The 25,723-nt window shown below is 37.3% G+C and overlaps 5 protein-coding genes and 1 long non-coding RNA gene across 7 annotated transcripts; 2 read left to right on the plus strand and 4 right to left on the minus strand.

Moving 5' to 3' along the window:
• Nucleotides 1–1,193: 1,193 nt before the first annotated feature.
• Nucleotides 1,194–7,544, plus strand: LOC105227897 (uncharacterized). Its single transcript, XM_011207439.4, has 3 exons — nt 1,194–5,032; nt 5,170–6,019; nt 6,761–7,544. The coding sequence occupies exons 1-3, from the start codon at nt 1,301–1,303 to the stop codon at nt 7,342–7,344; spliced, it is 5,166 nt and encodes a 1,721-aa protein (XP_011205741.2). The 5' UTR covers nt 1,194–1,300; the 3' UTR covers nt 7,345–7,544.
• Nucleotides 7,545–7,577: 33 nt separating this feature from the next.
• Nucleotides 7,578–9,086, minus strand: LOC105227896 (28S ribosomal protein S31, mitochondrial). The gene is made up of 3 exons (XM_011207438.4): nt 8,928–9,086; nt 8,369–8,863; nt 7,578–8,287 (listed from the first exon to the last, which is right to left on the minus strand). Exons 1-3 carry the CDS (start codon nt 8,963–8,965, stop codon nt 7,636–7,638), a joined length of 1,185 nt encoding a protein of 394 aa, XP_011205740.2. The 5' UTR covers nt 8,966–9,086; the 3' UTR covers nt 7,578–7,635.
• Nucleotides 9,087–9,269: 183 nt separating this feature from the next.
• Nucleotides 9,270–12,464, minus strand: LOC105227895 (glutaminyl-peptide cyclotransferase). Of its 2 annotated transcripts, none has more exons than XM_011207436.4 (2): nt 12,100–12,464; nt 9,270–10,686 (listed from the first exon to the last, which is right to left on the minus strand). In XM_011207436.4, exons 1-2 carry the CDS (start codon nt 12,232–12,234, stop codon nt 9,739–9,741), a joined length of 1,083 nt encoding a protein of 360 aa, XP_011205738.2. In that variant the 5' UTR covers nt 12,235–12,464; the 3' UTR covers nt 9,270–9,738. The 2 variants fall into 2 exon arrangements, with proteins under 2 accessions (XP_011205738.2, XP_011205739.2); XM_011207437.3 differs by lacking the exon at nt 12,100–12,464 and adding an exon at nt 10,777–11,181.
• LOC125778602 (uncharacterized) lies at nt 10,883–11,428 on the plus strand. Its single transcript, XR_007422810.1, has 2 exons — nt 10,883–11,055; nt 11,137–11,428. It is a non-coding gene; the product is annotated as an uncharacterized LOC125778602 (long non-coding RNA).
• A 140-nt stretch (nt 12,465–12,604) lies between the features above and the next one.
• Nucleotides 12,605–13,365, minus strand: LOC105227894 (vacuolar ATPase assembly integral membrane protein VMA21 homolog). The gene is made up of 2 exons (XM_011207435.4): nt 13,194–13,365; nt 12,605–13,127 (listed from the first exon to the last, which is right to left on the minus strand). Exons 1-2 carry the CDS (start codon nt 13,245–13,247, stop codon nt 12,876–12,878), a joined length of 306 nt encoding a protein of 101 aa, XP_011205737.1. The 5' UTR covers nt 13,248–13,365; the 3' UTR covers nt 12,605–12,875.
• A 720-nt stretch (nt 13,366–14,085) lies between these two features.
• Nucleotides 14,086–23,683, minus strand: LOC125778796 (homeobox protein SIX6). Its single transcript, XM_049458063.1, has 4 exons — nt 23,129–23,683; nt 19,425–19,792; nt 18,808–19,325; nt 14,086–14,513 (listed from the first exon to the last, which is right to left on the minus strand). The coding sequence occupies exons 1-4, from the start codon at nt 23,286–23,288 to the stop codon at nt 14,408–14,410; spliced, it is 1,152 nt and encodes a 383-aa protein (XP_049314020.1). The 5' UTR covers nt 23,289–23,683; the 3' UTR covers nt 14,086–14,407.
• Nucleotides 23,684–25,723: the final 2,040 nt, after the last annotated feature.

The raw sequence follows: 25,723 nt of genomic DNA on the forward strand, positions 1-25,723 counted from the left end.
GTAGCTCAATTGTTTACATTTTTTCTAAACTTTAATCGAATTTTTTTGTAGTAGAATAGGAAACTCTTTTACAAATTATATTTCCCGCCGGAACCGATTGATTGGCTGTCAAAACCACTTACCGTTCAATGCAAATGGCTTCTGTGTGCTTTAATCTGTTGTAATATAATAAATCGTGTTTAGTTATTTATTTAATTATTGTGTTGACGTGAAATGTAAAATTTAATTAACTAAAATGCAGCAGAAATTGTGTATGCAACTTATTTCACGCAGAATAAAGAAGTTAAGCGCTCGAACATATGTACATCAGGAACATACATCGGGAACATCTTGCATATTTCTTTCGAAGTGCGGAGCCACAGTAAGTAATACAATGAATACGGTTGTAACAAAGCTTTAATACCTTTTTAATTAAAAAATCCATATAAACACTGGATTTTCATCGATCAGCTTGTAATGCAGCTGTAAGCTATAGTCGTCTGATCTAAACAATTAGCTCGAAAATTGTATCATAACCTGTGAAAAATTTTCTATAGTGGTCCGATATGGGGGGATGGGACTAATGATCAGCTTTTTAGAGAGAGTGGGACGTCTATAAAATTTTAGAACGATATCCCAAAAATATGTATGTATACATAGTTCTTGGTGATGCCAAAAGAAGAACTCTTTTAGCTGTATATTAGCTATCGGCTAAAACGGCTTGAACTAATCAAAAACCTGCTTAAGTATTTTATTTCCTATTTCCGTTATTTCACCTGTATGAGATTAGAAATTTTTAAGCCTTGATCTGGCAAAATCAAGACCTTGCGACTTCACAGCTGGTCGTTGTCGACCACCACCACCTCTTGCTGAATCACAGTAAACCAACGGAGCTCCTACCCGTTCCCATTCCGTAATTATTGAATCTTAAGTACCTAGTCTAGCAAGATTATCAGCCTTACAGTTTCCAGCAATTTCGCTGTGACCAGATGAAGATAGAGCTAAGGTGTCTTGATTCTTACACATAGTCTACGAACTCAAGGCTAATATCGCTCAGCTCGCCACGCTGATAATTTCCTTATAGGTACTACAAACTTCGTGAAAAACTTAACATTAAGTTTGTGTTCGAAAACACATTCAATTCAAAGTGAAACATGTGATAAATATACAAATGAAAAAAGTGTGCCACATTTCCTTCATCTTTCATAATTAGAAGTGACAAATAGTGGAGAAAGAAAATTTTAAATTTTCTATATTGAATTCAAATTTATAAGAATACCTTTACATACATATACTATATATTTTATATAAAATAATAAAAATGCCAACATTGAGGAAGTCCAACTACTACAACCAGCCGAAGCCATCGGTGCAAGAGATTAAATTAAGCACTCACAGCACTAAATCCAATACGAGTGTGCGAGAAGAACTTGTGAAAAAACGTTCAACAACCACTAAGCCATCGAAACGTGCAACTAAATCTCCGTACGAAGTATGTGATTCCACGCAGAGTTTACTCAAGGAGAAATCAGACATCAGGACTGCGGATAAACGCACAGACAAAACCAAACCATACATTCATGTACCGATTATTCAGCTGCGTTTGTCAGAAGAAGAATCCCAAACCTCTACGCCACCACCGAAACAACGAGGCTACGATTTTACCAGCTCGACCAACTCACATTTTGATGGTTGGCTGGTAGCGGCACCGAAGAAATTCAAACGCACCTGTTCGAGCACGCCAACTTCGTCGAAGCGTAAAAGCAGCTCGTTGAGCATACAAACTACGCCACTCCCTAAGCTATCGGATGAGAATCTAGTCACATCACAGGAAATGGTCGACACGCAACACAAAGAGTCCGGCGCTAAACGCATGGTTTTTCGCGGACCCGAATGGAAGAAGCCATGCCGCGAGAGCGTTGTGGCCGGCGCACCAAAACCATTTATCGGCGCTTGTCCATTGAATTTCGAAGAGTTCGCTAAATTATCACGTACGCGTCAAAAATTCTTCCTTACACAAGATCCACGTAAGAAATACTGTTTGGTAAATCCACAGGCTTTGCGCACTAAAGCGTTTTCGGAAAAACGTGAATTCAATATATTGACAAAAACCGTTAAATATGCGGACAATGTTTGCGGTGAGACGCAATCACAATCGTCAGAGTCCTTCATATGCGATCAAATCGATTTAGAGAATCCCATGCAGCTGGACTTTCAAGGACTTGATTATCGCAAAACCTATCAGGCCGACGAGCAGGATATACAAAATCAGAGTCTCTACCGCAGCATCATGCGTTATATGGAGCGACGACGCGTCAAACAGGAGACACAGGACAAAGTTGAGGAGGAGCTGCAGAATGAGCGTCTAGCAGTGCCGCAATGCTTTGATGTGCCCGATCGTACGCAGCACGAGGATGTGCCAAGCAGTGAGCCACCAGTGCCGTTTTGCAAACTTTTTCGTTCAGCCGACAAACCATATAATCAACAAAAAATTGAAGAAGAGAATCGTAATCGACGTAATCGTTATAAGAATCTTTATTTAGAACGCAAAGAATTGGCAGAAGAAGAGGACAGAGCAAGAGAGGCGCAACATAAAATTAATGAGGAACTCAAACCCACAATGTTAGCTATGAAACATTTTACTGAAGTTTTGAACAGCATAAATGCCGCGTGTGATCCACAAATTAAGATAGAAGCGCTACAGCGTAAGCCGCCGAAGCCAGCGACCACATATCCGCATACAATGCGCGAAACCAAGCAATTCAAAAAGAAGTTAAAAGCGCAAAACCGCATCAAACGCGATAATGCGCTTGTTAAAAAGGAGTTTTATCTAGAGAATTTCGGCAAGTTGAAAGACTATCCGGAAGCGAAAATCGAGCTGAGCAGCGATACGCCAAGACATGTCAGTGAGAGCCCTGAGCTGAGTGAACAGTCCAGTGACGACGAAGACGATATCCAAGTGGGCAAACATGGCAGCAACTATCAGCTGCGCGGCTTCCACTTTAAATTGGGCAAAAGCCTGCGCGGCAAGCGACACCAGACAGAAAAAACCGGCGGTACGCGCAAAGAAAAAACATGTAAAACACGCGAAGACTGGCTAGCGGAGTTGGTGCAAAAGAAGGAGGTGGTAAAAATGGATATTGAAGAGGGCATACCGAAGCTGCGCGGTCCAGATGATCCGCTACTCAAGATTTTTCAGCCACAATTCGGCTACAAGCTACCGAAAATAAAGAGCAGTGCCGTACGTGAGTTTATCGAGAAGCGTCTGGGACGTCACTACGATCGTGATTTACGTAAAAAGTTTAAAATGGTGCGACCACGACTGGAGTACCCAATGAAGAAGTTCAATCTGATACATTTTCTTTACACCGACCATGTGCAAGACTTGAGTAATTTCAAAGCGCAACATGCAATGCTGGATAAAACCGAACTAATGAAATTGAATACCACGCTGGAATACATGGCTGCCAAGGAGAATATTAAGAAGCAAAAGATGGCCAAGATTAAAGAGAAACGTCTCAAATTGCTGGGTATACCATGCCATGAGGTGAAAAAGTCGAGCTTGCAAACGAAATGCGAACAATCGGATACGGGCACAGATTCCGAATGGGTGCCAACACCGGAGCCGGAGTTGGTCGATCAGGAAGAGGAGAATAGACGTGCGCGCCTAGCCAAAAGCGTGGCGCTGCCATTAGCTATGCGTGGTAATATGCCAGCGCCCAAGCATCGCGAAACCACAATACGTCGCCATCCGCGTAAGCCGCGTGACTATTTCGGTGAGCGTGTGCCTTCGCAACTATTCGATAAAACTGTAGCCGAAGTGCATAAGCCGCATTTATTGAAGCTAAAAACAGACGATGTGCATTTCAGTAATTTGCGCGAGGTGCCAAATCGTGAGTATTCGAAAATCTTCGAAGCACGTCACCATCACGATCACTGGAATCATATGCAACAAAAACTGGTAGATGTACACTATCAGCCGAAAATTGTCAAAGCCGAAGCGACCAAAGGCAAAAGCAAGGAGGATCATGTACTTATGGAGAATTTTCGTATGGCACAACCGCCTTGTAATCAATACGTTGGTATGGATTTGACCATAGCGAAATGCGATACAAAGGCATTGCTTGCCGACTATATGCAAAACACGCGTAAACAATTCACCACCGATAAGACTTTGCGTATCAAAGACTTGTGTCAATCAAAGGATGTTTACTTTCATAGTCGACCAAGCAATGAAATAGAGGCGCTCAATTTTCCCGGCAGAAAAGAGTACCTCGATTTTTTACATGAAGTACGTAAGTCACTTTATGAAACCAAAGTCAGCGAAGAGCAGGGACAAAAGCTAACGGTGGATCGTGAAGAAATCATACAAGACATTGAAGAGGATCTCAAGAGTATTGAATCATGTCTGACATCGCTCAGCAGTTCGGTTTGCACGAATCTAACTAACGATAGTGGCAGCTTTTTACTTATGGAGGGAAAAACGAAAATTCCACTCGATTATATACGCAAATCAGTGGTGCCATTTGAGCCGATGAACCGTTGTCGCTTCAAGCTCGAGCCGCTCGATATCGAAGCAGAGGAAAATAATCCCTTTAAAGTACTGCCATTTACCGGCCAGGGCAAGGCACAGAATGAGCTTAATGCCGCCAAAGATAGTTTCTTCACATTCAATACACGTCTACAAAATGGTTTGCGCTTGCGCCTCGAGGTGCCGGTGGAGGATGTACGTCAGAAACTAATTGGCCGCGGTCAGCACAAGTATCGCAGTGTTGTGACGACAGATATTGACGAGAACTATGTGGATGAATTGAAAAATCGACCGCCCGTGAAGATGTTCAGTTTCAAAACGGGCAGCTCATTTATTAAGGACGCGTTGCGTTTGAAATTCGAGTCTATGCTTATACAAGGACAAATAGTACGCACCAAAATCTATGATCGTCTCAACGAGCATCATTGGGAGAACATGATGCGCTTGAAGTCGCTATATGAAAAGCTATTCGCCAAATGGGAAAAACGCGAATATGAATCGGCTATGTCGGTGGTGCATCAGGTTGGTAGAATCCTCTGGCCTACTTTAGGAACACTTTTTTTTTCTTGCCGTCGTCCTCTGTAGCATGGGCTATATGGGCTTATAGGGCAGTGCTTTCCATAATGGATCACTTTTTTACGAAGCTACTTCTTTCTTAGGTTAAAACATATTATGATCGTACAGACGCTCTAAAGCGTGAATTTCGTGAATTGGAACGTCAACAAATTGTACTCAATATGGATATCGTTTTTATTGAGGGTCATTGGATACGTCGTATTATGTTGCAGAACTTTCATTATCTATTGGGCGATTCGGAGTGGCGTTACGAAAATGATTGGATACATCGTATAGAAAAAATCTCACAGCGTGGTTCCGAATGTGAAGAGGACGAAGAGTACGACGAGGAAGAAGAAGAGGGTGAAGAAGGTGAAGGTTGTACCAAGACAACTATTGAATTGGAAAACTTCGAAGAGTCTATAATGAAACGCAACACCGTAAACATACGTAAGCGTGATAAAGATGACGCATGGGCGATTAAGAGCTACTACGAGGATGTCTATATGCAGAATTTACATCCGATATTGATTGTATTCCCCAATGCGGATAGTTTTATGCGCGGCATAGAGAATTTAAAAATTAAAACCTTCGTCTTGCTACTCGAAATGCATTTCACACTATCCATACACACCGAACTGCAGAGCCGTTTGGAAACTTTTGAAGTTTGGTGTTTGGAGGATTTGCGTGAGAAACAATCGTACGTGTCGCGTAAATGCGCCAAGCTATATTTTATGTCCGATCGTGCGACGGATATGAAGCTGCGCACATTGGATTTCCTGTCGGAACCGGTTGAAAGTTCCTTCAATGATGAAGCTTTCATCAAACATCGCGCGGTCATTATAGAAGTGTGGCGTGAAATAGTGCCTGAAAATATGCGCAGCGGCGGAGGGGACGATCTCGAGCCATTGGAAATGGTGGCCATGATTTCGGAAGTTGCAATGGAGCTAATATGTAAGTCTGGAGAATTTTAAATAGGTTCATTATAAAAGCTTCGACTGGAAGGTTGAGGAGGACTAGACTTCAATAATGTACAATGAAACTAGAGACACTGGTCTTTTTACGTTCTAGCGCTAGAACTCTGAACTTTGCCTAAGCTTAGATCAACTACTAACACCTGTTAGATACTTCTAGCTTGTACAGAACGCTGGCGAGCGATTAAATTACTTGCTCTCATAATGCAGCAATCGCAGTACTTCTTTGCGGTCTATGTTCTATAGGTGTGCTGCGGTATGCTTGAAAATTTTGTCGGGCGCTTTGTAAAGTTTTAATTGATTTTTCGATCAATTGTTTTCTTTAGGTTATTTTGGTACCACAACAGACCTGCGTACTCAGCCACCTAAGTGGTATTCGTTTTTTTGGATCGATCTTTTAACCTAACCTATTTAGGTATTACAATAAATCGGTGTTGTCAGTTGTCCAAGTGGATCCGTTTTTTTTTTTTTGCTGTCCTTCTAACCTCACCTATTTAGGCAGATATAGACCGGCGCTCTCAGCTAAACAAGTGGGATTAGTTTTTGGTTTGGTTTGGAACTTTTAACCTAACCTACTCTAAGGAACTAACCGTCTAGACTGTGCGAACGATTAATACATACATATAACACAGAATTCCACACATATGCGGTTAGAGTTTAGTCTTCCACACATCTTGACTGCTCGTACTTGATGAAAATCTCCTTTGCATTATGCTTTCAGCTAAATTCGAATCTATACCGGTTGAGGAAAGTCGTCGTATTGAGGCACAGTTACGGCGTCGTCGTGCTTATGATCGTAAAATCTCTCGACAAGCTTATCTGGTGGAGAAACGCATCGAGAGTGAAATGAAAAAGGTGCGTCGCAATTTAGAGCCACCCTATGTGAAGCCGAAGCGTAAAGGCAAATTACCACGTATTATTATCAAAAAGAAAGAAAAGAAAATCTCATTCAAGGAGCAACGCGTTACCGAACATACGAAATTCTTCTTCCGCGCCTTTCATGATGAGGGTGATGTTATGCAATTGCATGATGCTCGCGATAGTATTGGTGTAATGGACACCATACAAGAGCAAATCGTGCCATTTTATTTTGATCATTTCCTTAAACTGAATGGCTACACACCAAATTACAATTTCAAAACCAATGTGGAATTACGTGACGGACCTGAAGCTTCACGTGTGGCATTGCGTTCGCTGGTGCCTGAAATATTAGAGAAACTTGATAAGTGGGAGCTTGTACGTAAGCGCATCATGGACGACAACATACAACGCAATCCAAGAATGTATGAAAATGTGCAATTCTGAATAGTTGGCATTCTGTTATAAAATATACACACTAAACCACTTATATGTTCGTACTTGTTATGTATGTATGTATACTTTTCAATAGATTTCTGTCCAAAAACAAATTCAAAATATGATAATACGATAATTGGCTTTGAAAATACATGTTAATAATATATGGTATATCTCCCTTACAATATACTATATTCAAATACTGTTTTTGTTTTTGAAAATAATTTTCAAAATTTGGCATAATTTTGTGAAAACATTCTATATTTATTTGCACAACACATATACAACTAGCCAATTAGCTTATGAACTCAGCTTTTTCTGTTCTCCACTTGCGCTTGGCTTCTTCTCTTGGCTAATCAAATCTTTAAGTATTTCCTTTTTCGCCTCAAAGTAGTCACGATACCACAGTATATGCTCTTTCTTCTCTTTTGCTGTTATGTATGGATTCTTTGAAAGACCGACACACACTAGTTCCATATAATGACGTATGGGTCCCTTTTCTGGACACCATGGTTCTAAGTGTTGATCCAAAAAGATATGCTCAGAGAAGTCTACATTCGCTTCCTCACTTAGATCCTGCTCATTGTCAATTGGAAAACGCCAAACTTTTCCTTGATCCGTCCATAATGCTAACTTTTCAAAATAATTTGCGGGCGGATGTGTTACCAACAGTTTTAGTTCATTTTTCTGTAGATGTGCCCAGGTGGTGAGTATATCGGGTACATCACGAAGTTCCGCAGCATTTTTGAAAATGCCTAGCGGCTCGGATCCAAATAAGTTAACACTGCCTGTATAGGTTGCTGCTTCACGTTTACGTTCTTTACGTACACTTTGTTGATTTTGTTGCTGGTGTGGTTTACTTTTTGCCGCAATAGAGCGACGCACAAATTCACCACGTGTTAACTCTTTTGGTGGTTGTGAGCGATCAATTTTCATACCCACAATTAATTCACTGTTTGTAGAGTGGATATCAATAAAAATTATAGAATTTTATTAATGTGCATTTAAACTGATATGTATATTGATCACTTACCTTAGACTTAATTCTGAACTCGCGTTATTTGTTGCAGCATTGTTCGACTTGTTTATATCTTTCTCTTCTTGATTATGGCCTAGTAGTTTAGCAAGCAATTCCGATTCTATTTGTTGGTTTTGCTCACCATCTCCCGCTAGAGAAGCCACACGTTTTGCGGCAACAAAAATATCTTTCGTCTCAGTTTCTTTTTTAGATTCTTCTTTTCGTTTTTTATGTGCATCACCTGGTCGTGGTAATGTTACATTGTTATTTTTATTTGCAAATGAATAGGTATTCTCTGTTGGCATGCTAGATAGCAAACGGTTCAGGCGCGTGATGGCCGGCTCTTCAGTGGATTCCACATCAGCCTTATTAGGTGTAGCTGTATGTTGAGTTTCAGTTTTTTTCACATCTTTACTATTTTTTTGTTTTGATTTTGGTTCTTTTTCGTCGTCGGATGAATCGTAATCTTTGCTGTAATTGCGTGCGCCGGCTATACGAGATACCAGCACTCTGTCGACGTAAAATAAAACGTTTATGTAATTATTGCAATGTTGTTTCAACTCTAGACACTTACCGTATAGTTAGCGATGACGATCTACTCAGCATAAGCATTGTTTTTAAATGTTTTAATTAACTTGTTATTAAAACTCACAAATTAATAGAATTAGCAGCAATAGGTTACAACATCGGTTCTATTGAAACGTCAAAAAACATATGGTGTTGTTCTAGTGTTGCGGAATAAGCGCCGCTAGTGACGTTCAAATTTGTCGTAGCTTCCCGATTAATAGCTAATGTTATCGGCTTTATAAACAGCGCTATCGGCAAATTTCCTACAAAAACAATGAGCGCATGAGTAACTTTAATGTTAAAAATTCATATCAAAACCAAATAACATTAATAAAAACACTTATTTCAATATTTTATAGCCATTATTTGTGGTATATTCTTAGTTGTCTCTCAAAGTAATAACTTTATATTAAAATATACAATTTATCTTTCAATACACAATAGCTAATTTTCTTACATAGTACTATTAATTTACAAATGAAATTTTATTTTAAATCAGGTTTAGCTATTAATGCTTGGCAAAGCTTTCAATAATTACTAAAATGCATTTGTGTACAATGTATGTACATATGTATATAAATACATAGTACGCTAAGCTGATACTTTTGTAAAAGCAATATAGCATTTTATATAGGATACATATTTTCTGTTTTTAAGTCAATTTGTACATAAGTTTGTCAGTTCCATTTCCCAGGAGCTTGTGGTCATTTGTTATAATGAAATAGTGTTAATTTCAGCAGCCAGATAGTATATCACGTTGATTATTCTTACATTCTACGTAAGTACTCTTTGCGTTGTACCTCTTGCTTTGTCAGAATTCACTTCTCATCAGTTGCGCTTTGCAAATATTCCATCATAAATAAACGGAGTATCAATGAGATATTTTCCGTTGCAATATAGTCTATTATGGAATTGTTGTCATCTTTCGTATGCCAAACAGTGGGGAACGGTAGCGGTATTAGATGCAATATGGGAACATTTCGTCTTAAGAAAGGCAGATGGTCATCCTCAACCATTGATGAACGTAATGTATTTGGTTGAAAATAACGATTTGGGTACTGACGCGATACACCACTGCTTATATACCGTTGCAACATATTTAGATCCGAAAGACGCTCTTCCAACGATACCAAACGCGAATACCAACCTTCTGTATTAGGGAAAAAGCTGTAAAAGGTTGGATCAGCCGAACCAATTAAATCCAATAGCACCAATATATCCAAACGGTTTAAGGTGCCATCCGCTTCCCACATCTTGGCTAAGTGACGTGAACCGTAAATTGAATCATTTGGTCCCCATTCCTTGAAAGCTTCTTCGCCATCGAAAAATATAAACATTAAACTTAGTTTTGTCTTACGGAATGGTTCAAGCGCCGTTTGTAATACGTGTGCCATATTCAGTAGCATGGCACATGGCACTGCGGAGTCTGTTGCGCCAATAAATTCAAAATCTTCAAAATACTTGCTATCATAATGACATGCAAATACTAAATAACGCTCAGCATCTGGATTGAGTTTTGCTATGATATTATGAAAATGCAATTTTCCCAAAATAGGCGCTGTATCATGGAATTTATCGTGTTCAACGGACCAATTAAGTTCACGCAAATTACTCGTTATATAGTCTCGTGCTTGCGTGTGTCCGGTTGTGCCAACAACTCGCGGAATGAGTAAATTATTGGTGACTTTTCGTAAGTGTGGTACATCCGAGAGTGGAGCGTAGGCCAGAAATTTTTCATGTGATAGTTCCTCAGTGCGGTATGTTAACTGAAAGTTATAGAAATTTAATTCAATAACTGGCTAATTATTATAAAAAGACAAAAATATTTGTAATTAGAACATTTCACGCTTAAATACCTCATTCCTTCCCACAGCAAAGCCACTTTGAGAATCTTTGCTGGCAAATACGCTAACACTAAGAATGATGAACACTGCAAAAGATGCATTTAACAAGCACATATTGCTACTTCCTAACAGGCGATACGTAGCTCACGGAGAATCCAGCTATATTGACATCTGACACGAAAGCAAATCAACTGCTGAGCTGCTGGTTTATAAACATACATATATGTATGTAAATGCAACGGCAACTGTTGCTTTGCTTTTATGAAACCAACAATTTGTTTATTGACACAGGTGAGATGGGTTTTGCTTGCCTCACTAAAGAATAATAATTTTTACATAACCACTCTTTTATGAATTTATAATTTATGACAGCACACGGAATAGCAATGATTGGTTTTTATCCAGCATACAGTTCAACAAGTGGGAGGAGGGGGTGGTAATGTTTTATCACAACTAGTGATGTGCAAAATCGTTAGTGGCGATAGTCTCGTTATGAAATTTTCTTTGCATATAATTCTATATAATATAGAGTACATTACACTCTTATATTATTATATATAATGACTACATATTGTAACAAAATTAAAAATTTATGCCATAACTTTTGTAACAAGTTCAGGGCGTTATAAAAATTAAACGAGACCGTCGATGTAAAAATTATTAATGGAAATGGTTTTCTCTTATATTTATACAAGCCATCAATACAGCTTACGCAGTTTCTATTGGTATTGAAGATGCTATTTGCAGTTATGAAATCAGGAATATTGCTTTAAAACCACTGTAGGGTAGTTTTTGCTTGTATGCAGAAGCAGAATCTTACTGGAAGATCGAATGCTCACTATCAAAAAGAGTATTGCTTTACTGCTTTACCACATCTTCTAAACCTTCTTATGAGAATAATTTCGCGAACAGTTTTTATGGCTCGATAGGTTTGATTTCCTCTAGTTAAACATAATATAAAAAAACGCTAATTTATGGCAAGACAAAGTATAATCGATATTTATTTGGCACCACTTACAGTAAATTTCATAAACATATGTTTATAAACATCGCTGGCTAGTTAACAAATCGGCCCTTTGTTATTGTATTTTTGTATGACTAAAGCGTAGAATAAAAAAAAACTTAATGTAGTAGAAAGTAAAGTTTTTAAGCAATTAACACATCATATCAGTTTCATATACACCTTTGTCAACACTACAATCAGCTGCTTATCACTTGCTTATCAAAATTAATTAATTACATGTCCATCTACCCATAAATTATGTACATAGGTCTCTATGCTTCGAATGAGTTCGCTTTTTATGGAAAATTAACTAGCGTGAGTTATTCACTTACCAAATCATCCACCTCAAAACAAGCACCTAGATTATAGACTTTGGGGCGCTCTAGCACACCAATTGCATTGCCCAATTGTTTAAGCCATTGGTTGTATAAGCGTAAATGTTGACCACGCCAAGGGATAAATTTCATTGCAATTGGAATTGAAGTGTGTGTATGTCGAAGATGCAGTTGTTATTTAACACATTTATTATTTATATATAAATTATAACTATTTTTTACACACGGAAGGAAACACGTAAATGGCACTAAAATGTGCCTTTGTAAAATGTCAGATTATACAAACAACGGTGACGGCTGTGATTCGTATGTATGAGCATGCCTGTGTTTTGTGTGTGTGTGAAAGTAGAAGTTCTGTTAAAGTGAAAGTAAAAATAGATATACTCTATGCAGGAATTTTGATAAACATTAGAGAAAAGTCTTTTGAATATATTAAAAGGTGTTAAAATTTAATTATCTTACAGTTTTTTTTTCAATCTTTTATTATTTACAAATATTTTTATTTTACATTTATGGTCGCATAAAACATGTTGTATAAATGTTTGTACGTAGTTTTAAATAAATTATTTATATTGAACAATTTAAAACACGCGTACATGAATGTAGGAAAATTCTTATAGTATTTGTTATAAAAATGTCTATCTGTGCATTTACATTTAAAGTATACTTATGGTAATACCCAAATTGAGTCACATGTTCTTCGGCGAAGAATCCGTAGCTTACACCATACTTTTCTGATTGATCACTTTTAATTATGCTTACATTTTTTGTCATTAGTCGATTTTTTTGTATGACTCGGTATGTTGACTGCCCCCAAAATATGCTTTATATATGTACAAGCCCAGCGCTAAATGTAAGGCTACAACTGCGCCAACCGCCGAATAAATATTGGTGGTAACCTCAGACATTGTGAAAAAGCGTTCCAGCACAGTAGATTTAAGCAGGAAAAATGTTGCGACAGGCAGGAACACGATTAGCGAACAATAGAAGAACACCACTTTGAATGCACTGTAGTCTTTGGAATCCTGTGTAAAAATTTATGTTAATTTTTTGTAATGTGTTAGATTCTAAGTATATGTGAGTTAACTGACATTTATTTGTTGCTGTGTGCGTCCGCCCGCATTGTTACCCTTTTTGTTGGCCATTATGTATAATAAACAATTTAGTTTAATTAAACTTTTTGTAGTAACTTCAACAAATTTCACCGGCCAATGGTTTTTGATGTTGCTTTTGTAAACTTTTTCTTTTGATACAGCTGTCAAATTGAAAAAACGTCACGTGATGACATTTCACCGGTCTGCTAATAACGAGCGCAGGGTTGCTTCAATACAATTTGTATACCCTTTATGTTTGGAAATATTTAAAACTTCAATGAAGAATTAAGCTGAAAGAATACGAAGTGACAAAAAAGTTCACTTACTTTAATAAACATTTTTTGTTGCCTTAAAAAAAGGTTCCCAGCAAGCTTATATAACTAATGCTTAATATAATTTTATATACACTTCTTGTTGTTTTTGTTGTAGCGGTAGAAAACATTTCTGATAAATGTCCGGGCCTGTTCCGGTGATTTGGACCTGACTGTCGTGGGAACACTTGATTTTAGCTTCTGTTGGGGTGGCCTTCTGTACCTTTAGCGAAAGACTTTTAATATTTTCAATGGACTCATGGCATCACTGTTAACTGTATTTTTCAGTTTCGAAAGCAAATAAGTCACATGGAGCCAAACCTGTCTTAGCGATGTTTATCGTGGTGAGAAAAATGTTTGAATTTTCACCTTGATTCACCTTCACCATTCGCTAGAATGTTGGACTAAGTTTCGACGTCATATTCATAAACCCACTTCTCGTCATCAGTAATGATTCCTTTGATGAATTTAGAGTCCTCAGTTACGTTCTTGCTAAGGATGCAGGTCTTTAAGTTTAGTATTGACACGCCTTATACCCAAAACAGTAACCAAAATGTGTTGAGTCGTTCCATAAGAGATGTTGAGATCCCCCTTTATCGCGGCAAACAGTTTAGTTGAATAAAAATCCTTTGTACCCTTTAAATAAAATCGACAATTTTTACTTTCTCTCCTTTATATTTTGAAATGTATTGCCACGTTTTTAAATTCTCCACAAACAAGCATACATATCTAATTTTTTTTAACACTAACTTAAATCTATAAACAATTTATGCTAATTCGCCATTTTCAATGGACTTTACTACTATATAATATATACAATGTTTCTCTTTCATTAATAATTTTCAAATGTGCGTTTCCTTATGAAAACAAGGAAGTTTCTTAAAATTGTAAGATCTTATGCTATTGAGTGTTAAATATAGATTCCGGATAGTAACTGGGCGCATTGAACATACGGGGGAAACCATTTGCATCCAATTGTTGAACAGGCAGGACTGACATGATATCACTGAAAAGACAAAAACAAATTAAAAATGAGCATTAAAAATTGTACAAAGAATTTAATGATGATCAAATGAAGCAAATATGTATTTGAATCTCGTGAGCTGTAAATGGTTACCGAAATCAAAAACTGGCGAATATGTGAAGCACTCTAGTTGATTTTGCGAGATATTCAAATTTTTCAAAAAATGTCATTTATGAACGTGTTTTATAACCGAAGTATTAGTAAAAATATGTTCAGCCGACTATACAAATTCCTAAAAGCCTTTTACATCTCTCTAACCCAAGCTCTAACTTTTTCGGTTAGGTTAAGTTAAGTAAACAAGCTGATATTCGGGAGGCCACAAATAATCTCACTTAGACTGGTTGAGACGCTTGTCCGTTGTGATGCCCAGAACTCCTAAGTACGAATCAAAATGTCTGTCATAAATCTATATAGCACCTGGAGCCAGCCACAAATTTATAAAGCTAGCTAATATCTACTCCAACCAATTCGCAACCAAGATATTTCAACCTTAGTCTGGCGAAAGCTTGACAGTGAAGCATAAAGTATCTAACCGTTGCCATATCATCTCCTTCCCGCAATTTTGATAAGTTACGTCCTCTAAAATTTTTAGCCTCACCGCCTGAGTGCCAATGGAACAATGTCCAGTTAGGACACATATCATTGCGGGCATCTTACTAAGAGCTAGTAGTTTTATGGATCTTTTGCGTTCTACTCTGGACCAGAAGGATCTCGCAACCACGCAAGTGCTGGTTGCTTATCTACGCTTGCTGAGCTCTTGCGAGGCCCATAGATCCAGCGTTCGAAGGCACGACGACCGCGGAATACTCGTTTGTTCCCTTTGGTTTGGTAAGGGTGCCCTTTCTAGCGAGCTTATCGGCTTTACAGATTCCCAAGATTCTGATATGACCAATCAACCAGTCAAGTTTAATATGGAAGTAGCTTGATGCCACAGATAGTGAGTTTATGCATTCCTTGACTAGCTTTGAACTCAATGTCAGCGAGTTCAGGGGCTGTATAACAGCTCTGCTATCGGAGTGGATGCATATCTCCCTAAAATAGTTCGTACCTCGTTGAAGTATATCTACCTTAACAGCTGCCATTTCGGCTTGAAAGACACTACAATGGTCTGACAATCTGAACAAGATTGATTGTCAGAATAATCCCTCTCCAATATTCCCCTTGAGTTTCGATCTATCCTTGAAAAAGCTCACTGAGCCTCTTCTACAGCGACTCCGCTCCATTAACATATTTCTTGAAGGTACATATATGCACAGAGAAGAAGCCACTAGGACTAGGTTCCGCGGCACAGTGGTCCAAGTAATCAGGGATGCAATCGAATTGTGAGAGGATTTAGGAATGTCCTACCCTGGGATCCTTTATGTGTTCGGCTTCTCGGAATCTGATAGCAACCATCGCAGCAATGCTTTTGTCGGCTATATGGACGAGTGCTTTAGGTATAATGACATAAAGTACCATCGCTGCTGTTGTACGTAGTGAACCGCTGCCAATGAGAGTCGCTCGTTCAACACGTTTCAGGCTTCAGCGAGGCTTTGTCGAGCTTCTTACACCATACAAATACTGTCTAGAACAGTATTGACTTAACTTTGATTTCGTAAGTACAAAGCACTACTTTTGGTGAGAGACTCCACCGGATCTTAATAACTCCTTTACAGTTGACAGTGAGTTCGCCAATGTCTTCCTCACTCACTTCTCAACATTGGACTTCCATTAAAGCTCTTTGATGACTTTTTGTGGTGGATGGGCTTTGACCCATAATTCATAGTTTTACCCGATCTCGTAAATCTGTAAAATGTTCTACTAAATCTTAAAATCTAAACACGAAATTTTTTTTGGCCACACTGTACTTTATAGTCACCTAAAAAACTATACCAAATTCAATACTTTAATGCAAAACATGCGTGAAAAGTATAATTTCGTCCGACACCCCACTGTGCGTTCTTCTGCGTAGCACTACAAGCTGCAATCCTGGCACATGCGCTGCGCATGCTTACACTTTAGTAAACATACATATGTACATGTATGCGACGTTTCATTGCTAAGGCAATTACAAAGAAAATGCAATAACTTCTGGCGACTTAAAGTCTAAAAATATTAAAAAATAAAAAATAAGCAAAGTGCATTTCGCCCGCCAACGAACCGCAGCGGCGCAATGATGCAAATGGCCACATAAAACACGCTCAAGTGCTAAATGTGTAAATTGAATTTACGCAGCCGCCGGACAACAACAACGAAATTAGCTATGTACACGTATGTATGTAAATCACAACAGGAAATAGTACGTGTCCCGCTACACATGCGCAACACATCTACATACATACAGACGTCTTATGCGTATGCCTTTTTGTTGTATTTTTTTGTTTAACGGTCAGTTTAATTTAATGATTTTTAATGCCAATTTGGTTCGATTGAATTTTCCGCATTTACTAGCGGAATAGGCACTGGCCATTCATCGACTCCCACTCTCCGGTACACATGTATGCGTGTAGTTGTGTGCGTGTTTTATGAGTTAAAGGGAAACCACTTGGCGTATACGCCCTTCTAAAAAGTCAAGTGGCTGCCCGCTGTGACTATTGACGCATTCTACATACATACATATGTTTGTACCATAAAGGCTCTGCTCCATTCAGTGCATAGTTTTTCTTTAAATTTCTGTAATGTGAGACCCTTTCAAGCACGCTCCATTTTGCCTTTTTTCTTTGTTATTCTATCATGTAAATTGGTACGCGTTCCTTATTGAAGTACACATGTCGATTTGTTAGAATAAATGGCGAGTGTAATAGGCGATTTTTGAGACATTCATGGACTTTTCTTGTTTGTAGCGATCAAACCAACAGAACCTGCGTAGAAAATAAAAAGAACTAAAGTACTAAAATTTGGTTAAAATAAGTTCTGCTTTTTTGTAATGCATTTTATGCCATTTATGATTTGAATCAAATGACAATCACAGCTCGTTTTGCATATCTCAGGCCGTTTTCGTCAATTTTCGTTGACTCGGTAGAGCATTTTGGCTGGAATTTAGACTATAGTCCGTTAAAAGTTGTGTTTCAGCCTTTAGGCTCACGTGGTCAAATTCTATGCGGAGGTCATAGGAATAGTTCTGTAATGGACCGGTTTTAGTTCACCCTAGGAGACACATTTAGTTGCCCTTTTAAGACAGTGTCGGTAGCAACATGCTTGACTGCGTTGATGCCGAAATGAATGGGTTCCTGGTCCATTAGCATGTGCTAGGCTTCCCCAGAGAATCCCTGCTGACGGATAAATTTGTAAAACTCATCATCATATGTTGAGACTTCATCCAGTGGTCTCAACGCTGCTCTCGACTACTCTCCAAGCTGAGGTAATGATACCCTCGTTTTGGTTCCTGATAAAACCAAGTGCGAACTCGGAAGGTCATCCTGCGCTCCTGGGAAAAAATACCGTCATGATGTGCTTAGGTGGTATCTCTTCACCCCTCTTCGCACATAGGACTGCCAGCTTCGCAGCGATCTCCGGCCAGGTGGCAGGCCTTTTTGTCCTTACAGTCAAATCAATATCAAAGATTTCGTATCAAAAAAGTTTTTGTATGATGTTTAAATATATAACTATGAGCCCCAAAAATTTCGCTTTAATCAATTATTTCTTTCCCTCCCAAAAAAACTCTCAAAAAAATCGATTTTTTAAGCCTCTGAATAGACTCCCTCCTTAATTAGAAAATGTACCGAGAACAAATATTCAACAAATATGCCAACCCGTGAGGATCAACCACGTAGCTCAAAGACGTATAGTGAACTCCATGAACTGCTTTTAAAAACTTGGACTGTCGATTTAAAAGTGGTGGGGCGACTTAAATTTACCTATAAAATCCTCAAATCACATTCCTTACAAATTAAAATGGTTAGGAAGTTAAAGTCAGAGAGATCAAACAGCTGTATCAACATTTTATTCAACGAGGATCACCATAAATTGAGCAAAATTGTATGTATTAGAGCAACAATGAACCTCAAAACACCCAGTTTACATCTAAGGTTGCGGAATGAACAACTTCATTAACAAAAAATGGACATGTTACTCGTCACGATCCGATGACTCATTGTTGGTAGGTCGAAAAATGTTTGGACAGAAAGAGATTTCTATTCCTACGCAGGAATAACGGTTAAAAAAGCATTAAGGTCAAATATACAACTATCATATGGATGGTGTAAGATTCAGAGCTTCGAGCAAATTCCCTTCAGACCTCACACTAATGCTCTTACAGGTTTCTTAAACTAACACTTTTCACTTATCAAATACTCACGGTCTTTGTTGCGGTGTTCGATCACGCTGCCTTCGATTTTTGAACCAATTGGATACTTGTGTCAGCGTTAGACCGGTTTTCTCCGATAATGTTTTCTTCTCATCCGGCGTTGGATAACGATTTGTCATATAGCAATCTTTTAAAGCATTTCGACTTTTCTCTTTGAAACAATAAACGGTTTCCTCGCCATCCCAAATGGTTTTCGGCAATGGATACTTTTTACGCAGACGATATTTATCGACCGCGCCTAATGGACGTCCGCGCACTTTCTCTGCTTCCTTGTAATGCGCTTGAAACCAAAGATTCTGCAAGTCCACATGAAATTTCACTGAGAAGCAATGCGTTTCCAAGAGATTGTAGAGTTCATGAAATTGTCCACGATGATAGGCGACCAGCGCGCGGGCACGCAGCACGCTCTCGTTCGTCTTGAAAAGTTCACTGGCGGGTAGGCTGCACAGAAAGGTGGTTAACTTCTCGATATCACCCTTTTGCTGCAGTGCTTCACACATGCATTGTATCTGTATAATGCGACAAAAAATATTAATATTGAATATACATACATACATATGTCACAGTGTGAGCAATTTTTGCACTGAGAAATATTAATTGACACCCACCTGATCTGTGGTGAATTGCAAAAATTTGCGATCCAATTGAAATCCACCCGTTAAACCATGTGTTGTTGTTATACCGGAAATCAGTTGACCACCGCCACTCAAGCCCACTGCACCTGGGCGATTAATGCTGTTGATTGCTTCACTGTTGAGTGTTGTTTTTGTATTACTATTATGATCACCAACACCGTTTTCATATATAATACCATTCAGTGCGGGATAAAGCGGTGAGCCCGCAGCGGTGGGCGGTGGTGACTTGTCATAATCAATACTTATATCGCAGAATCTTCGTTCGATGTCTTTGTCACTCGCGTAGGCGGGGAACTTATCGAAGTGTAACACAGTTTTGCAGGAGATATTGCCGCGATAATCTGAAAATTGATATTAAAAAGGTTAGTAAATAGTAGTAAAAGTAAAACCTGGCTTTAGCTTGGCTTTCAACTAATATATAAAAAATTTTACGTCGAGATCGTAAAATGAAAGCGTACAAAATATTGCTTGTGCAAGAATTGAACCGGCTGGATCTTCCCAAGCTCTTGAAAAGTTCCTAGAAGATTCGACATTTTCGAGCCAAATTTTGTTCACCGTTGAGGGCCATTTCTGGCTCGATGTGTATCTAAAGAAGCAAAATTGCCGCATTTGCGACAAAGTGGGACATAAAGAGATTCAAGAGCTGCCATCCCATCCCGAAAATAACAACAGTTTGGTGTGGTTTGCGATAGATATTTGACGCCTGAAGCTCTTGATTTCGGCGACATTTGGCGCCACTTCCCTCTCACACATCGCATAAATCAATGGATTTATTGAAAGAACACTTCAGTGAGCAGATTCACCTTTTGGGCCGGTCAATTGGTCACCTAGATCGTGTGATATCACACCATTCGATTTTTTCTGTGGGGTTATGTAAAGTGTACAGTCTATGCAGACAATCCCGCTTCGATTCAGGCTTTGGAGCAAAACATCACGCTGGTCATTCGCTAGTTAGTTGTCGAAATGCTCCAACAAGTCATGGAAAATTGAACTCAACGGATGGACCAACTGAGACAGCCAACATTTGAAAGAGATAATCTTGAAAAAATAAATATCAAAGAATGTTCTTTCGAAAATTCACCATTAAATTTGAAGTTTCTAGGTTTTTCTTTAAAAGATTAGAGAACCTCGCAATGGATCGCCCTTTATCAAGATTTTCAAAAAATATTTCCTTTTATGCTACAAAAACTAAAATAAATTTTATCCGAGTTTATTTTTGAAAGTGAAAATTAACGAAAAAATCGAAAAAATGATTCAAGCCAAGCACTAATGTAAATGATTGGTCGCTTATGCTCTAAGTACGAAAAAAATAACTCTTCACATAATACTTTATATTTAAGTACACATCCACTTATTATGTAAGTATGTAAAATACATAGCATGTATGTTTGTATATAATACATGCAATAACAATAAATTCTCATAAATGTTTCGTTGGTTTTTGGATTATGTTACTTTATAATGTTCTATGCTCAAGTTGTTATTGTTAATTGTCTGTATGTATTGTGTATGGTATATGTAGGTAATTCAATGCTTGAGAAATGCGCCATTCTAAGCTAAATTTTCCCTGACGCTCTTAACAGTTTTTCCTTATTTTTTAGCATTATACATTTAAATATTTATAAACATTGCAAATATCAGGATACAATGGAAAGGTATACATATATAATATGTATAGTATGTATACATACAACTTCGACTATTTATGTTGAACTTTGAGAGTAGCTTAAATTTTTTATTATTATGGTGCCTCAGATATTTATTTTTACATATTTTAACACTTTCTACATCGAAGCTGCTTTTGACAACACGTCTCACAAGAGTCTAGTCAGAGCACTGGAAGAAAGGAATGTGGGAGCGTCGGTGCGCAGATGAATAGAGGTCGTACTGCGCACCAGGAGATACTAGGAGTCGTCTCGGCACTACAAGAGGATGGCAAATTCGAGGATACTCTTTGCGACTTAGTACAATGGGGTTTGAACCTGGCTAAAGGATGGTGTAGTGAGCTGAATATCAATCTCTCGAAAACGAACATCGTCTCGTTTACGAGACGTAGGTCTCTGCTCGGCCTCAGAAACCTAACCCTGGCAGCAGGGAGGTAGAGATAACAAATGTGGTCAAATATCTTGGCTTAACGCTGGATTCCACTCTGCGGTGTAAGCAGCATGTTGACCTGATTGTCAGGTGGTTGTACGCCATGATCGTGCGACCGATAATCACGTATAGGACGGTGGCTTGGGCCTCAAAAGCATCGCAAACTTCGGTAGAGTTCCAACTGTCGTAGCTTTAACGATTGGCATGCATCTGCAAGTTGAGTGCCATGCGCACATGTTCGACATCAGCACTTGAAGTCATGCTTCACCTCACACCACTTCACCTTGTAATCAGTCAGGTAACCAAACACACACTGCTTCAAATGATAGCAGGAGGGTTTGGCAGAGGTAAGGTAATCTCGTCCCAGCGAATGAAGGACTTAAGTGGTGGAATACCATTGGCTCTTCTCAATACCGACAGCATTGCCAAAAGTATAAACATCACCAAGCAGTTCAAGGTTACTCTTACTCGAGCTACTGCTTAGGGCTAGTAGAATCAAGTAGTAACCGACGGCTCGAAACCGTCTAAAGATATAATATAACAAAGAGTATAAAGTCTTAACAAAACGGTTTCGGTTCCTGTCGTTGACCGTGCAAAAAAAGTCAAGTTCCAGCTTCGCATGGACTATTGGACAAAGACGTCTGATAACATGATTATTTTCACTCTCAAAGCAAGTATTGGATCTTAAACTAACTCGCCCCGTTCTTTCTAAACACAAGTTCCATCAGTTTAGCTGGTAAACTTGAAAAAATTTAAAAATGTGTTTCATAAGAAGAGATGGATTGTCAAAATTTATTGGAAATTTTGCTCGATTTATGTACATATGTTGAAGGTGATGCTCATTGTTTTTTCGATATTCGTGGTTTGGTGCATCATGAATATGTTCCGGGAAGACAGATGGTCAATAAGAAGTTCTCTTTGACGGTACTGAGGCGTTTACCTGAGAACATTCATAGAAAACGGCCGGAATTGTGAAAGAACAATTCATGGATTTTACACGATGATAATGCACCATCACATCGAGCCACAATTGTGACCGAATTTAAAGCCAAAAACGTAATGAGTACCATCGGTCAATCAGCGTATTCACCAGATTTGGATCCGTGTAATTTTTTCTTGTTCCCCAAACTGAAATTGCCGCTCCCAAGAATCCGTTTTCAGTCGATCGAAGAGTTAAAACAGAATTCGCTGAGAAGCTCAAGACCATCCCAAAAAGTGCGTATGAAAAGTGTTTCCAGAACTGGAAAAGTCGTTGGCATTAGTGTACGAGTATTACATCTGGTGGGGATTACTTTGAAGGCGACAAAATAAATATTGGTGAATAATTAAATATTTTAAGTTTTATTTACAATTTCCGTCTAATTTTCACAATATATTTAGGTAGTGAATTTGTGTTTTTGTAAGTCCGGGTCTATTTTGATCAAAGGTACCTCTTTTGACATGATTTCAGATTTTTATAATGAAAACTTTCAGTTCTTGTGCGGCAAATTAATTATTGAAATAATTAATAGGTACTTTCGTTGATCATAATTTTTTATATTTATAACTTTTTTATTAATTTAATATTTATATTGATTTCTTACTTGAATTTGGTATATAAAGACTACCATATTGCACTGGTGAATGCATATTATCCTGCATAACTGTCGAATTGTCTGAGGATGTGCCGCCGGAACTTGTGGAATCTATATCACCAACGTGTAACGATGATGAAAGCGTTGTATCCATATTCTTGTCAAACATTGGACAATAATGCGTAGCGTTTATGCACACACTATGGATTTATATAATTTGTAAACACTTGTTTATTTATAAATCTTGCTGTATAGTATTTATAGTTGTATTTAAATGTAATTTGCTTGCACTCTATCATTAATGGCACATCATTTAATTTTTAAATTTTTTTTTAATTTAATTGAATTTACATAATTTTTTAAATTTTTTACGCTAATTCCAATTCACACAACTGCTTGCAAATGATTTAAAATTCTTGCAATCAATAGTTTTTTCACACGCTCGTTACACTGTGCCGCATATCGTCTGCAAAGCTACCGCTACGTTTTGTGGTTCAAAAAGAACTGATACAAAAAAGTCAAAAGCGCATTTTTTGAGCAAGAATTTCCTGTCCGTCGCTGTAGTTGGATTGGTTTGCCATGCACACATTAATGAATGGTGGTGGCTGGTGGAATTGGTGAATGAGCGCAGTGTTTGTTCGCAATGAGCCTGAAAATCTTTCATAGTGTGGGTGTATGCTCGGCACACACACAAACGTACGCATACCAATGCAAGGCAACATTTTGCTGCTCACGAAACGAAATGAGTTTGGAACGTGTGCGCTTATAGCGAGCACTGTACGGTATAAGGGGTTGAATTTTGGTTTCGTTATCCTTGAGAGGCGTTGCCAATGTGGCATGCACGCCATTTTGATTTATTACTGAGTTTTTTTTACTGTTTTCTGTTTTTTTTTGGTTGGAAAAAACAAAGTTTTTTAATTAAAATAAAGAAACTTTATTTTGTATGCAGTTCAAAAACTAAACTAATTTAATGTAGAAAAAATATTTGAGGAGTGGAGTCCTTGACCCAAATTATTAACGAGCATTTTTTGTGTGGAAAGTTGAAACTTTTAATTGGAAGTATTTTTTATTGAGTGATAAAGTTAATTTTAATTGGAATATATTTTATTGGGTAGAAAGTTGAAATTTTTAGTCGAAAATATATTTTTTTTTTATTCAAAATTTGCATCATTATTATTTTAAAATATTTTTTTTTTTTATACAAATTATTATTCAAAATTATTGTTATTATTAATTCAAAATATATTTTTTTATTGTAAATTATTATCATTATTAACTCAAAATATATATTTTTTTTATTGAAAATTATTATTATTATTAATTCAAAATATTTTTTTTATACAAATTATTATCATTATTATTTAAAAATATTTTTTATTCAAAATTCAAAATTATTATTATTATTAATTCAAAATACATTTTTTTACTCAAAATTATTATTATTATTAATTCAAAATATAGTTTTTTAATCAAAATTATTATTATTATAATTCAAAATATATTTTTTTTATTCAAAATTATTATCATTATTAACTCAAAATATATTTTTTTTTATACAAAATTATTATTATTATTATTTAAAAATTTTTTTTATTCAAAATTATTATCATTAATAATTCAAAATATATTTTTTTTTATAAAATTAATATTATTATTAATTCAAAATACATTTTTTTACTCAAAACTTTTATTATTTTTAATTAAAAATATTTTTAATTTAAAATCATTAACATTATGAATTCAAAATATATTTTTTTTATTCAAAATTATTATTATTATTATTATTTCAAAATATAGTCCATATAGAAAAAACTATTTTTGCGTCCACTTTTACCGTTATTGCAATGGCACTTGACTCATTGCAATTAGTCACCTTCTCTTTCTTACCATATTTCAATTGCAATTTCCACGTTCGCGTTAGAAACAACCTCCACGAATGCATCCAATTACCCAAAATTGCACCACAAACCAATAAACCAACATTGGACCAACAAATTAGCCGTTTTAAATTTCGTCGGTGTATAAGAAAGCATAATTGAAAATTAGAACAATTTATTGTACGTGGCCGGCAACAGTGGCAAACGTCACTTTTGTGGCATCGTATCACATGTTGCGAGTGTACTGTTATTTAGCCCTCATAAAATTCCGTTGAAATCGAACGAAATTGTGCAAAGATTTCCGTGTCGAATTCTTCAAATATGTACAAGTTGTTTGGCGTTTCCATTTACATGCCAACAAGTATATAAGTATGTATGTATATCTAATTATGTATGGATATACATACATACATATGTACCTGGGTGAATATGAAAAATCGTAAGCCAAAAGAATTTTCTTGGTAAAAAGTGTTATATGAAGGTAAATATGTACATATGTTAGTATATACTTATGTACATACAAAGTAATTGGTGGGTTCATTGCGTTTCCGCGGGCACCTGAGACACTTTCTCATATTGCAATGGCGATACAAATAAATTTATTATCAGTTAGAAGTTTGTTGAAGGATCCCTCGTGGTCTGTAGTATGTTAGGTGTACCTTTCTTTCCATCCTTAGGTTGGTTAGGTAATCAAGCTGATATTCGTGGAGCCACGAATGACCACTTG

This window comes from Bactrocera dorsalis, chromosome 5, assembly GCF_023373825.1.
Source record: "Bactrocera dorsalis isolate Fly_Bdor chromosome 5, ASM2337382v1, whole genome shotgun sequence".
In the NCBI taxonomy this organism is placed as follows: Eukaryota; Metazoa; Arthropoda; class Insecta; order Diptera; family Tephritidae; genus Bactrocera; species Bactrocera dorsalis.

What these genes read in the sequence shown, in the direction of transcription:
- LOC105227895 (XM_011207436.4), bottom strand. Translation starts at nt 12,234, where the DNA reads ATGAAATTTATCCCTTGGCGTGGTCAACATTTACGCTTATACAACCAA. An exon ending in GTTTTGAGGTGGATGATTTG is followed by an intron (nt 10,687 to 12,099) that starts GTAAGTGAATAA and finishes TATAACTTTCAG; the next exon opens with TTAACATACCGCACTGAGGA.
- LOC105227896 (XM_011207438.4), bottom strand. Translation starts at nt 8,965, where the DNA reads ATGCTTATGCTGAGTAGATCGTCATCGCTAACTATACG. An exon ending in TCGTCATCGCTAACTATACG is followed by an intron (nt 8,864 to 8,927) that starts GTAAGTGTCTAG and finishes TTACGTCGACAG; the next exon opens with AGTGCTGGTATCTCGTATAG. An exon ending in AGTTCAGAATTAAGTCTAAG is followed by an intron (nt 8,288 to 8,368) that starts GTAAGTGATCAA and finishes CTCTACAAACAG; the next exon opens with TGAATTAATTGTGGGTATGA.
- LOC125778796 (XM_049458063.1), bottom strand. Translation starts at nt 23,288, where the DNA reads ATGTTTGACAAGAATATGGATACAACGCTTTCATCATCGTTACACGTT. An exon ending in TCTTTATATACCAAATTCAA is followed by an intron (nt 19,793 to 23,128) that starts GTAAGAAATCAA and finishes ATCAATTTTCAG; the next exon opens with ATTATCGCGGCAATATCTCC. An exon ending in CGAACACCGCAACAAAGACC is followed by an intron (nt 14,514 to 18,807) that starts GTGAGTATTTGA and finishes TTGTCTTTTCAG; the next exon opens with TGATATCATGTCAGTCCTGC.
- LOC105227897 (XM_011207439.4), top strand. Translation starts at nt 1,301, where the DNA reads ATGCCAACATTGAGGAAGTCCAACTACTACAACCAGCCGAAGCCATCG. An exon ending in CTATGTCGGTGGTGCATCAG is followed by an intron (nt 5,033 to 5,169) that starts GTTGGTAGAATC and finishes CTTCTTTCTTAG; the next exon opens with GTTAAAACATATTATGATCG. An exon ending in AGTTGCAATGGAGCTAATAT is followed by an intron (nt 6,020 to 6,760) that starts GTAAGTCTGGAG and finishes TTATGCTTTCAG; the next exon opens with CTAAATTCGAATCTATACCG.
- LOC105227894 (XM_011207435.4), bottom strand. Translation starts at nt 13,247, where the DNA reads ATGGCCAACAAAAAGGGTAACAATGCGGGCGGACGCACACAGCAACAA. An exon ending in GCACACAGCAACAAATAAAT is followed by an intron (nt 13,128 to 13,193) that starts GTCAGTTAACTC and finishes ATTTTTACACAG; the next exon opens with GATTCCAAAGACTACAGTGC.